The following is a 14,067-nucleotide window of genomic DNA, read 5'->3' as shown; positions in this document are numbered from 1 at the left end:
TATATAATATGGAGCGAGATTATGTAAGGCTTTGTAAACCATAAGCAGGATTTTAAAGTCAATCCTAAATAATACAGGTAACCAGTGTAGTGACATCAAAACTGGAGAAATGTGCTCGGATTTTCTTTTCCTAGGTAGGATTCTAGCAGCTGCATTCTGCACTCGTTGCAATCAATTCAAAGCCTGGGCCAGGAGTTGTGCTGCATACTCTGTCAGATAGGGTCTGATCGTGCAGATATTTTAAGAATGTGAGACCTTTGCAACATGGTCAGTGAAGGACAGCTGGTGATCGATCACCACCCCTAGGTTACGTACCAACTTGATGGGTGTTAGTGAATGAAATGGGGTGGTGAATAGATGGATGAGCTGGGATAGCAAAAGGACCATCTTTGCTGGGCGAGTTGTGAAAATTAAAATGAACAATACTAGTTTCAAGATATTTCTACTCGCTCTTTATTGCAAATCATTTGCAGAGCAAAATGCTGACAAGCAGAAATGTCCCTTGGAAGCTGAAACACAGTAAAGCTGGAACACTTCCAGGCTTTCTTGAAATGATAGTGACCTGAGAAACAGAAAGTGCATGTTTTATGTTGAGTACTTTAATCTGGTGATCAAGTCCACTTATAACTAAATGTGTGCAAAAGACAAGAATCAGTCAGTCAGCAGCCCAAACAGACATGAACATTCCAGAACAGTGATGATCTGCAAAGGCACAGGTAAGATTTGTAACAGCTCTTTTTCTCTCTATGTTTTTCCTGTAGGATTTGCAATGTGGTTTTATTTTTATTACCACAAAAGAAGTTTTGTTTCAGCAGATTGTGCCATAGTGGAAATAAATGTTGGATAGTGGTCAACACAGGCTGCCTTAGAATATTTCTCACATAAGTGTTCCAAATGTATTACTTATCATGAAATTGATTATCAAAAGCAAATAACATAAAATTCTCAATCCTGCTTATCCATTTCCAGGGCTGTGGTGGCACAGAGGCCACCAATGGCAGCATCAGGTGCAGGGCAGAAAGCAAAGATGGACAGCGAGCCAGTCCATTCCAGGGTCTTTTCATACTCGCACACACTGAGGCTTCATTCACAGACATTAGTGTCCATTTCTGCCTTGGGTCCACACAACCCTGGCATTTTTAACCCTCAAAAACTTTCCAGCACTGTATATTTCTGAAAATGCTGGCTTGGCATTGCTATATGGACAGGTTAAAAACGGAGACTTTTGAAAACACAGATTCGTAATTGTATTCTTAATCGTCTGTGATTATTATGTAGCCCTTCTCAGATTAAATCCTGCTCATACTTACCCTTCACAGAAGAAAAGCATATTCTAACACAGCAGACACAGAGGAGTTGCTTTCCATGGCGTTTGTTGTGTTGCTTACCTGTATGCATCCAAAGTGTGTTTAATATAGTTTAAATGCTGCAAAAATGCTCAGCTTGTAAGTAATTCACCAGTCAGTTCAGTTTTGTGATAAATCTCGTGGCCTGAAGCATTACTGTCCCTTCAAGAACATTTTCTCCTAATGCACTCATGCCTGGAGAAGATTATCTACTTCAGACGCATTTTTGGTCATTTTAGTGTGGACAGAGATACTTCCAGGGGTGGCGCAGTGGTAGCGCTGCTGCCTCGCAGTAAGGAGACCTGGGTTCGCTTTCCGGGTCCTCCCTGTGTAGAGTTTGCATGTTCTCCCCGTGTCTGCGTGGGTTTCCTCCCACCGTCCAAAGACATGCAGGTTAGGTGCATTGCGATCCAAAATTGTGCCTAGTGTGTGCTTTGTGTGTGTATGCCCTGCGGTGGGCTGGCACCCTGCCCGGGGTTTGAATCCTGTCTTGCGCCCTGTGCTGGCTGGGACTGGCTCCATCAGACCCCCGTGACCCTGTGTTAGGATATAGCGAGTTGGAAAATGACTGACTGACATGACAGAGGTACTTCCATTAATGATGTGAAAATGCTAGTGTGGACAGAGATTGCTTTCATTTAAAAATGCCATTTGTACATGAAAACATAATAGTGTGGACGTAAACTGAGGCCAATTTAGAGTTGTGCGCTAACACAACTACACATCTTCAGGATTGTGGGTACTAGGAGAAAAACTCACACAGAAATAGGAAAAACATGGCAATTCCTAAAGAACAGGGACACCATTTACTTCACAGAAGAAGGTAAAATGGATGGAAATGAGCAGACTGGTAACCACATATGCGACACAGCTATTGTGTGATATTAACACTCCCATACGGTTCTTATTTATTGGTGCCATATCAAAAAAGGAATTACATTTAAATACAGTAAACGTGGCATGAGACTCTTTCGGGTTCATCATCATATCATATCTGTATCTAAAACAGAGTGAATTAAAACACCACTCATCGCAGTATAAACTGAGACCGATTTAGGAAAGTGAAAGTGTAAAAGCAACAGTGTCTGTTAAACATTAGCAAGTTTACACGTATAAATCTGCATCTGCAATATACATCTGTGCAATTTTTAGGTCATAAACTATTAAATATTTGTCTTCCTTTTTTTTATATAAAGATATTCTCTCTGAAACATTGTACTGTCAATTGGAACACACTGCAAATTGCTATTTGTCGATTAAAATACATTTGTCATGTTGTGATTTGACTATCTTCAGCATGTTTTCTTATGATTTCCAGTGCTGACAATTCCGTCTTGTAATCTCACATAATTTGTGAAAATGAAGAAGTACTATCAAGAAAGGGAATGCTCCATACTCCTCATCTTCTTTTATGTGGCTCAGGTCCAAACAAGTGAGCGCCTTTCTTTTTATCTTTATAATGAAGTCACAGTTTAACTATGAACAATATAACAATAAGTGGACTTTATCCCTCTTGTTATTGCTTGGTTGTTTCAGTCCATCTTGTTCTTCAAGACATTAATCTCAAGTTAGAAATCTCTAGCACCCCCTACAGACGTGAATGGAAAAGAAAAAATTGTGTTTAGGAACACATTGGTTTAGTTAAGGTTTAAATTTAATTAAGGTTTTGGTATACTGTATCATCTTATTCCATTATGTTTGATTTTCTTACTCTGTTTTTCTCCATTAGATACCTTTACAGTCAGTGTCCCATCTGGCCCCATCAATTTTAAGCTGGGTCAGGATGCTGTTATCCCATGCTTCCTATCTCCAAGCATCAGTGCCGTGAACATGAAGGTGACATGGCTTCAAAATCATTTGTTGCCTATACTGGTGTATGAGAATCAAATCGAAACATCAGGCCCAAACTTTGCAGGCAGGACAAGCCTCAATGTTGAACAACTGATTCACGGTGAACTGTCCTTGTTGATAAAGAATGTTCAAGTTATGGATGAAGGACATTATTCCTGTTCTGCCAGTCAGGGTGCCTCAGAACAAAGTGCAAGCATTGAAGTAAAGATTTCAGGTAAGTACTAACCCAAGTTTTTATCTATTATTATTTGAATGATTCTTCAAATGCAGTATTTCCAGCGTATTTCGATTATACTGTATGTATACAGTGGCAACTTTCACAAAGCACTTTGCAGTAAGGGCTCTCTCAGGAGTACACCTATATAAACTCACTCTATCTTTTGCTTCCAAAACAAGTTCAGAGTTCCTTGTGTCATGAATTCAACAAGATGTTGTTACACATTTCCAAATATATTGTGTATTACACATGAAATATACTGTATGTCCAGACCAATGACAAATCATTCATGTCTTATCTTTATACCTGCATACAGCTAAACCCCATCTTCCCAATGATTCCAATTTATTTTGGCCTCCTTGTAAGTCACTAAAAGTAGTTTAAGTTGGATACTCTGCCAGAATATGCAGGCTTCAATTTACATCCTTATTAATAATAATAATCCTTATTAATAATAATAATCTTCTACTATAATATGCTACCGTGGCTGTCTGTTTGTCTGTCCAGGATTTTAAATCACCTGTAGCTCACAAACCATTTGACCTATTGACCTGAAATTTGTTACACATACACTACACGTGATGTCTACTGTCCGCTTTCGGGGTGATGATTGACCTCCAAGGTTAAAGGTCAAGGTCAAAAGTCAAATAACCTTTAGCCTGAAATTTGTAACACATACACTGTGCTGAAACTCCGCACTACAGCCTTCTATAAAAAGCGAAGAGTTTTGGAATTATTACTCTTTTTATTTTTATTTTATTTTATTGTAGAATCAACTCTCTGCAACGGGTAGTGCCACACGGCCGCCATTCTCATCCCTACCACCTTCGCCATCACTTCCCCAACCTCTTCATATCTTAAATCATTGTACACATACAGTATATGGTCAACGAAGGTCAAGGGTCAACAGAGAATGGTCAAGTCAAGTGTATTCACTGCACATTATCGTGCAGTGCATCGTTACTGTCTAATAGGTTTATAATTTGTGCTGTCCCATAATACAATTTAGTCTATTGGATGCTATTTTTAATTCCAGGTTAATATATTATTGAAATATACTGGAATGTACAAAAATAACAAATATCTTGCAATTAAAACTCTGAAATATATCATATAGTATTATAGCATTTACAGTATAGTTAAAATATAAATAGCAATATTTTCTAAAATGTGGCTTACAGTATATTATTCCTTGTATTTTAAAATATATTAAAAATATATTTTTAAAAATATATTGCAATATACTTCAGTATACTATAAGATATTGTATGGAAAAAGATGATCCATTGTGGCAAACCCTAATGGGGGTCGAAAGAACAAGAAGATAATACTGCAAGATATTGTAATATATCTATCCTTTAAGTATATCAACACATATTTTACAATGTATTAATATTGGTATTAATATATTAGTTTACAGATATTTTACATGTATTTAATGTTTGTAAAGGAATATTTGGGGCAGAGTGGTGGGTCTGAGGCTATGGATCTGTGCTGTTATCCCGAAGGTTGCCGGTTCAAATCCCTGTCACTGCCAAGACAGATCCTACTCTGCTGGGCCCTTGAGCAAGGCCCTTAACCTTCAATTGCTCCAGGGGCGCTGTACAATGGCTGACCCTGCGCTCTGACCCCAAAGGGTATGCGAAAACTAACAAATTCCTAATAAAAGAAATTGTATAAAGCAAAATAAGGAACAAAAAAAAATATTAATCAATTGTCCCAACACTCTGTAATCTTTTTTCTAGCTACTGGAACATATCCCTTGATCTCACTAGATGAACAAGGTAACAAAGTTATTCATCTGACATGTGTTTCTGAAGGCTGGTATCCTCCACCAGAGTTGTTCTGGATTGATGGGAGAGACAGAGATTTAACACTCTCTACTACAAAGGAAAAGAGCAGAGAAGGACTGTTTCTTGTAAAAAGTACAATACTTGTATCGCAACAAGACAGTCCCCATCTGTCCTGCATGGTCAAAAGCAGAGGGAAGACAGAATTAAAGTCAAGAATAGAAATTTCAGGTGAGTTTTAATACATCATATTTATAATTAAAAAATATTTAATAATTTTATTTTTTTAGTTGGTGACTTTAAATTGGCTCTGGATGAATGTGTTTGTGTATGTGTTAGTGGTGTCCTGTTCAGGCCTGGTTTCTGATTTGAACATCAGGCTGCTGGGAGTCATGATTTACAGGATTTTGAGACCAAGAGCTTGCAATTGTAAAGTGAAAGAGGTATTACAAAACAGGAGGTGGACTATAAGATGCCCTGGTCATTAACTACCCTGCCATTGATTACATTGCTGATGACACAAGTATGGCAAGCCAAATTAACATTTAGAGATATCTCAAAATGAATTTCGGATATCTTAAAATGTAATTTACTTTTTAAGATATCTGAAACTCGCTTTGAGATATCTTAAAATACTTTCCTTTACATTTTAAGATATCTGCAATACATTTCGGGATATCTCAAATGCATTTCAAGATATCTCAAATACAGTTTCAAAATAATTGTGTCTGTATTTCAAGATATCTCAAATGAATTTTCAGATATCTTAAATTGACCTTTCATGCATTTTAAGATATCTTAAATGCATTTCAAGATATCTCAAAATCATTTCCTGTAAAACTGCCTATTATTTCAATGGGACTTCTTGTTTATTATATGATATCTTAAAATGTATTTGAGATATCTTAAAATGAGCAGGAAGTGATGTTGAGATATCTGAAAATGTATTTGAGATATCTGAAAATGGACAGGAAGCTGTTTTGAGATATCTGGAAATGTATTTGAGATATCTTAAATTGTATTGTAGATATCTGAAAATGCTATTGAGATATCTTGAAATAATTGAGTGTCCTTTTAAAGATATCTTAAAATGCATTTTAGATATCTTGAAATACAATTTTAGATATCTTGAAATACATTGTTAGATATCTGAAATAGAGCAGAGACCCATTTTAAGATATCATGAAATTAATTTTAGATATCTAAAAATGTATTTCAGATATCTGAAACAACAATGAATTTCAAGATATCTTAAATGCTTTTTAAGATATCTAAATTATATTTCGAGATATCTTAAAATAACTTCCTTCTCATTTTAAGATATCCCAAATTCATTTTGAGATATCTGAAATGCATTTTCAGATATCTTAAAATGACTTCCTGCACATTTCAAGATATCTAAAATACATTTCAAGATATCTTAAAATGACTTCCTGCACATTTCAAGATATCTCAAATACATTTCATGATATCTCAAAATCACTTCCTGTGCATTTCGAGATATCTTAAATGCATTTCAAGATATCTTAAAATAGGCAGGAAGTTCCATTGAAAGTATAATAAATTTTACAGGAAGTGATTTTAAGATATCTGAAAATGTATTTGAGATATCTTGAAATACGCAGGAAGTTATTTTAAGATATCTGAAAATGTATTTGAGATATCTTGAAATGTGCAGAAAGCTATTTTAAGATATCTGAAAATGTATTTGAGATATCTCAAAATGCACATGAACATATTTCAAGATATCTCAAATTGCATTTAAGATATCTTGAAATGCATTTCAGATATCTGAAAATGTACAGCATATCACTTCAAGATATCTTGAAATCTGTTTGAGATATCATACAATTCTTTTTAGATATCTTAAAATAGATGTATTTTTAGATATCTATAATTCAATTTGAAATATCTAAAATGCATTTCCAGATATCATAAAATTCATTTTGAGATATCTCTAAATGTTAATTTGGCTTGCCATAGAAATAGAGCAGAGACCCATTTTAAGATATCATGAAATTAATTTTAGATATCTAAAAATGTATTTCAGATATCTGAAACAACAATGAATTTCAAGATATCTTAAATGCTTTTTAAGATATCTAAATTATATTTCGAGATATCTTAAAATAACTTCCTTCTCATTTTAAGATATCCCAAATTCATTTTGAGATATCTGAAATGCATTTTCAGATATCTTAAAATGACTTCCTGCACATTTCAAGATATCTAAAATACATTTCAAGATATCTTAAAATGACTTCCTGCACATTTCAAGATATCTCAAATACATTTCATGATATCTCAAAATCACTTCCTGTGCATTTCGAGATATCTTAAATGCATTTCAAGATATCTTAAAATAGGCAGGAAGTTCCATTGAAAGTATAATAAATTTTACAGGAAGTGATTTTAAGATATCTGAAAATGTATTTGAGATATCTTGAAATACGCAGGAAGTTATTTTAAGATATCTGAAAATGTATTTGAGATATCTTGAAATGTGCAGAAAGCTATTTTAAGATATCTGAAAATGTATTTGAGATACAGTAATCCCTCGCTATATCGCGCTTCGCCCTTCGCAGCTTCACTCCATCGCGGATTTTATATGTAAGCATATTTAAATATATATCGCGGATTTTTCGCTGCTTCGCGGGTTTCTGAGGACAATGGGTCTTTTAATTTCTGGTACATGCTTCCTCAGTTGGTTTGCCCAGTTGATTTCATACAAGGGACGCTATTGGCAGATGGCTGAGAAGCTACCCAGCTTACTTTTCTTTCTCTCTCTCTTGCGCTGACTTTCTCTGATCCTGACGTAGGGGGTGTGAGCAGGGGGGCTGTTCGCACACCTAGACGATACGGACGCTCATCTAAAAATGCTGAAAGATTATCTTCACTTTGCTACCTTCTGTGTGCAGCTTTTAAGTATGCTGCACGGTGCTTCGCATACTTAAAAGCTCAAAGGGCACGTATTGATTTTTTTTATCTGTCTCCTCTCTCTCTCTCTCTCTCTGCTCCTGACAGAGGGGGTGTGAGCTGCCGCCTTCAACAGCTTTGTGCCGCGGTGCTTCGCATACTTAAAAGCAAACAGCACTATTGATTTATTTGCTCCTTTGAAGAGGAAGATATGTTTGCATTCTTTTAATTGTGAGACGGAACTGTCATCTCTGTCTTGTCATGGAGCACAGTTTAAACTTTTGAAAAAGAGACAAATGTTTGTTTGCAGTGTTTGAATAACGTTCCTGTCTCTCTACAACCTCCTGTGTTTCTGCGCAAATCTGTGACCCAAGCATGACAATATAAAAATAACCATATAAACATATGGTTTCTACTTCGCGGATTTTCTTATTTCGCGGGTGACTCTGGAACGCAACCCCTGCGATGGAGGAGGGATTACTGTATCTCAAAATGCACATGAACATATTTCAAGATATCTCAAATTGCATTTAAGATATCTTGAAATGCATTTCAGATATCTGAAAATGTACAGCATATCACTTCAAGATATCTTGAAATCTGTTTGAGATATCATACAATTCTTTTTAGATATCTTAAAATAGATGTATTTTTAGATATCTATAATTCAATTTGAGATATCTAAAATGCATTTCCAGATATCATAAAATTCATTTTGAGATATCTCTAAATGTTAATTTGGCTTGCCATACTGCATGTGACCTTATCTCCGTAATGCCATGACGAAGCTCCTGACATGCTTGCGTTTGAAACTGTCCATGAGTACAAATATTAGAAGCCAAACTAGATAGATAGCATGGAGGAGAACCTTTCTCTTTGGGGGTGGCAAGTGGAGTGACCGCCCCAGGCCCCGCACCTAAGGGGGCCCTCCTTTTGAGGTCCACGTGTCCCGTTCAAGCAGATTTGTCAAGATATATTCTCCAGTTATATTGTGATAAAGTCAGCATGTTATCTTGGAAAAGTTTAGCTGAATACTGTAATGAGAAAATCAGGTGTATGCTAATATTATTTTTATTAAATTCGCACACAAGTTTATACAGTCCACTCATACCGGTAATAGCATTTGATGTAACCGGCCTCGCGTGGGGTTGGTCAGCCCTAGGCCCCGCACACCCCTAAGGCCATCTCTGGATACAAATATGATATGATGGCGAACTTTCATCCCATCACATTTTGATTGGTGCTTCACAATCCCAGAGGACATGTCCCCAACACTGGGAGCTCAAAAAATGCCAGCCATCTAGTTGCAGGACAAATCCCATTTGATGAGGTCATAGATGGCTGTAGCTCATGGAAGGCAGGGAGGGAGAGGTTTTAGATTTGAGTTTTAGATGTCCTAAGCAAGCATACTGTGTTCAATTGATTTATCATATTTTGTTTTTGTACTTTGCACTTTAATCTTTTGTTTTGTATTATTACTTATTTTTATTTTCAGACTGAATGCAGAGACTGCTATCTAGTGAGTGAAACATATTTCTACACTTTAAAGCAGTTTTTGTTCAGAAAGAATGTGTTGCAATAAAAACCTGGTACTGATGGCACAGTGTTCCAACTTCAGTGTTTTTTATTTCTCTAGGGGACTTCTATCGAGCTAAACCTTGGGTGGTGGCCCTGTCTGTAGCCACACCATGTTTGTTAGTGTTCATCCTTCTTGTTGCCATTTTCACTTATAAGACTGAAGGAAAATACAAAAGTAAGAAAATTAGTAATGTATTAAGACAAATGCTTAATCAGTGCTATGATGTCACATTACTTGACTGTTAGTTGTGGGGTATGTCAGATTTTCCAACCACAGTCACTGATCTCACTGCCAGACCATGTCAATTGTTTCCCATGTCAGATTTACTGACTGTGTGCCAAGCTTCCAGCACACTTATTCTTACTTCTTTTTGTGACACGCCCAATAACATGTCAGCTGATGAAGCTGACGCTACACAAAGGGTTAATAGGTTAACATGTACAGCGAGGTTTGACGCGTCCCCTGAGCAGGTCCTCAGAAATGAACACAACGCGTGTATGAGTTGCAGTACCAGCAAAAAGTCAGGGGGCTGAAAGGTGGAATGTGACATTAGAGTCTCTGTTTACTATCTACATGCGGATCCTACAAGATCGATGTGCGCGCTTCGATGTTTGATGAATGGTTCAATGTGGTGAAGCAAAATGCCGACATACAGATGAATTCGTGGTGCTTTAATATTCAAGCATCACATATTACCGATCGTAATGACACGATACATTTTAAAAGTCTCACATACCATCTTTTGTGCCGTCTTTTTTTTCTGGGGCTTCCTCCTGACCTGATAGCAATAGATCGCCACACAGAAGACATTAAATGAATGATATTCCAACTCTCTTCACAGGTTGTGTGAAGTATAAACCCGGCCTTAGACTAGCTTCTCTGATCTTTCTGAGGTTCAAAACATGTGTGCTCCTTACTTCTCGTCGCTAAATTATATGCATTGTACATCTTGATGAGCAGTCGTTGGTTGTCAGCTCTCATGCACACAGAGCCCACCCCAACAACTAATGACAAAAGCACACCAGTTTGAGACAGTTGTAGTCTAATTGGACCAAGTCGTTGGGTATGTCCGATTAAGCGACTGTCTCATGGGAGCACCGCTAACTGCCTCCAACTCACTACGATTTTGTAAATGAAGGCCACGACTGAAAACCACTGGAAAATATGACATGGGCATTAGTTGTTGTATGTTTACATAAGTGTGAATTGTTCCTTGTGTAAAAGTAACCACCCATTGAAATACAATGGAGAAGTCAAATGTTTGACAGCTGCTGACTCTTTAAAATGGGGCTTCGTGCTTCCATTTAAAGATTTCAGGTTCATTTCGATTTATTAAGGATTTTATTGCTCAGTTCTCTGTCTCCATCTTGATCCTCTTCTTCATACTACAGCATGTTGACTTCCCTTACAAAAAACAGCTTTTTAATGACCGCCAGTATATGGAGGCAATTCAGACATTCACCTCATCAAATTTGTATACAAAGTAATGCTTATGTTCTCCTCCATAATGTTTGAGACAAAGACACATTTATCCTTGATTTCTCCATCTGCTCCACATTTTAAAATTACAAATCAAACAATTAATTTGTAATTAAAGTGCACATTGCAGACTTTCATTATAGGGGAATTTGCACACATTTTGGTTACACCATGTAGAAATAACAAAATTTTGTCTACATGGTCCTCACATGGAGTCTATAGTTGCCATCGTTCAACACGTCGTTCATCACAAGAGAAGACCCTCAGCACCTAGTGATGTCTATGAATCACAGACTTTAAGCAGTCACTGAATGTAAGGGATATGCGACAAATTCCAAAACAGACCTGCCATTGCTGTCTCCAAACATTATGGTGCCCTGAAATGGGGTGGGGGGGGCATGTTGTGTGACCGAAATGTAAGCAAAGACCATTAAATGAAAGTTTGCAATGTGCATTTAATCCATGTGGGCCGTCACGATGGCGCAGTGGTAGCGCTGCTGCCTCACAGTAAGGAGACCCAGGTTCACTTCCTGGGTCCTCCCTACGTGGAGTTTGCATGTTCTCCCCGTGTCTGCATGAATTTCCTCCCACAGTCCAAAGACATGCAGGTTACAGTAGGTGCATTGGCGATCCTAAATTGTCCCTAGTGTGGGCTTGGTGTGTATATGTGCCCTGCGGTGGGCTGGCACCCTGCCTGGGTTTGTTCCTGCCTTGAGCCCTGTGTTGGCTGAGATTGGCTCCAGCAGACTCCCGTGACCCTGTGTTAGGATATAGTGGGTTAGATAATGACTGACTGACTGATGTAAACCATATCTGAATTGTTTGATTTGCAATTTTAAACCATGGAGCAGAGGGGGAATCAATTTAAAACAATGGGTCTTGTCCCAAACATCATGGAACACACTGTATGTCTTTTATTACTATATATGTTATGTTTTTTGTTGCATTATAGGGTGGAAGTATATTAGGAAAATCCAAATTGTTGCATTTTTCAGCTTGATACTTCTTTTGCTATAATTGTATATATAGTAAGCACCTGCAAAAGACACTATAAAATCCTAATCCTTTGTTTTCTGCTAAAATTTTATTTGTTTGATTTTAGAGTACAAAAAAGTATTAGAAGAGCGAGGTAAGTTAAGCTGTTCTTAACATTTTAAAAACCTAAGGGCTAAGGTAGTCTGGGGTTGTGAATGTAAAAAAATGTAATTATGTAACTCAAAACGCTTTAGCAATATATATTTTTAAAATAGCTGCGGTGGGCAGGCACCCTGCCCAGGGTTTGTTTCCTGCCTGGTGCCCTGTGTTGGCTAGGATTGGCTCCCGCAGACCCCCGTGACCCTGTAGTTAGGATATAACGGGTTGGATAATGGATGGATGGATGGACATTTGGAAGGATCAAAAAATCATGCAAGTCTGCTGTTTATTGATTCCTTGACAGCTGTATATACAGATCAGTCACATTTCAGTTGATAAACTGATTGATCGGTTTTGTTTGAGCCCTAATTTGGTGGAGTGAATTTGGACTTTTTAAACTAACAGAACACAAAGCGTGAGTGTTAATAGCTGTGTTTTTCTAATAGCCTCAATACATCTTTTGGGTCACTACAGGCATGCTGTCCATCTCCTCTTCATGCAGTCCACACAAGGTTTTCATGTCCTGAAATCTGCCGATGAATCTGTCCTTGTAGGCCATTTAATAAGATAAGGAGGACAGTGATAGCCTTAGCCCTGTTGTTGATGAATTTGTTCAATGGTGTCATCATTCCTTCTTATATCAAAAAATTCCTAACACAATGGATATGGTCGCAGATCTCAGGTGCTTCCCTCCTTGCACCGTTTCAACTTAAAGGGGAGACATGGAGATGGTAGACCACTACAAATATCTGAGGACAATCATTGATAACAGGCTAAACTTTGGTTTAACACAGAGCAAATCTGCAAGAAGGAGCACAGATAGTTTTTCTTTCTTCGGAAACTCGATAAATTTAATAAAATAGACAAAACAATAATGTCATTCATTGAATCTGTTGTCACATTTGCTTTTATACTGTATCTCGGTTTGGCAACTTCAACATTACAAATATAAACCATCTTGACAACATTGTAAAAATTAGCTGTGAAATTATTGCTTTGCAGAAGAATTAATTATTCAGATATAATAGCCTATCATGTGTTTTTCCCACGCTTCTTTTAACTTCACCTGTTTGTTGTCTGGTACAAATCTTGTAATTGATATTTAACCCACTTCCTATTGTTCAAATGACTTGAAATTTTGCACACTTACTCACTTTCGATGACAATATATGAATCAATAATCAGTTTCACCAATTGATCAATTAACCCATGATAAATAAGAAATGAAATTTTCATATGAAGAATAGTTAAAGATTTCACCAATAGATGGTGCTGGTAATGGATAGAAATATTAAAGGAAGTGTTAAAATATTGATTACAAAATTATACTAAAACAAAGTCAAGACTAAAAAGTTGAAAGTTTTATATATATATATATATATATATATATATATATATATTTAATAATATAAAAAATATATATAAAAAATACTTTTTAAAAACCACGCTTATATTAAAAAGTAAAAAAATAAGTCTCTCATACATCACTCATAAAATAATAATAATAATTCTTTACATTTATATAGTGATTTTCTCACTACTCAAAGAGCTCTCCACACAGGGATGACCCAGGAAGAGAACCCACAATCTCCTTACTGCAAAGCCCATGCTTTTATTTTACGAGTGATGCATGAGAGACTTATTTTTTTACTTTTTAGTACAAGCGTGGTTTTTAAAAAGTATTTTTTATATATATATATTATATTATTAAATCATGCTTACCTTAAAAAAACTTTGAAGCAGTTGCAAAGTAGT

At 36.6% G+C, this 14,067-nt stretch overlaps 1 protein-coding gene across 1 annotated transcript in view; it reads left to right on the top strand.

The window, feature by feature from the left end:
* The first annotated feature begins 559 nt into the window (after positions 1-559).
* Positions 560-14,067, top strand: part of LOC114662262 (butyrophilin subfamily 1 member A1-like) — a 42,720-nt gene continuing 29,212 nt past the window's right edge. The window contains exons 1-6 of the mRNA XM_051934709.1: positions 560-716; positions 2,665-2,778; positions 3,076-3,411; positions 5,160-5,435; positions 9,757-9,873; positions 12,281-12,307. Coding sequence (XP_051790669.1) covers positions 2,706-2,778; positions 3,076-3,411; positions 5,160-5,435; positions 9,757-9,873; positions 12,281-12,307 — 829 coding nt within the window. The 5' untranslated portion in view covers positions 560-716; positions 2,665-2,705. The remainder of the gene's footprint in view (positions 717-2,664; positions 2,779-3,075; positions 3,412-5,159; positions 5,436-9,756; positions 9,874-12,280; positions 12,308-14,067) is intronic.

The sequence above is a fragment of the Erpetoichthys calabaricus genome, chromosome 12 (assembly GCF_900747795.2).
Source record: "Erpetoichthys calabaricus chromosome 12, fErpCal1.3, whole genome shotgun sequence".
NCBI lineage: Eukaryota > Metazoa > Chordata > Cladistia > Polypteriformes > Polypteridae > Erpetoichthys > Erpetoichthys calabaricus.
The sequence above is the reverse complement of the archived record's forward strand: the minus strand, read 5'-3'. Positions and strand labels throughout refer to the sequence as shown.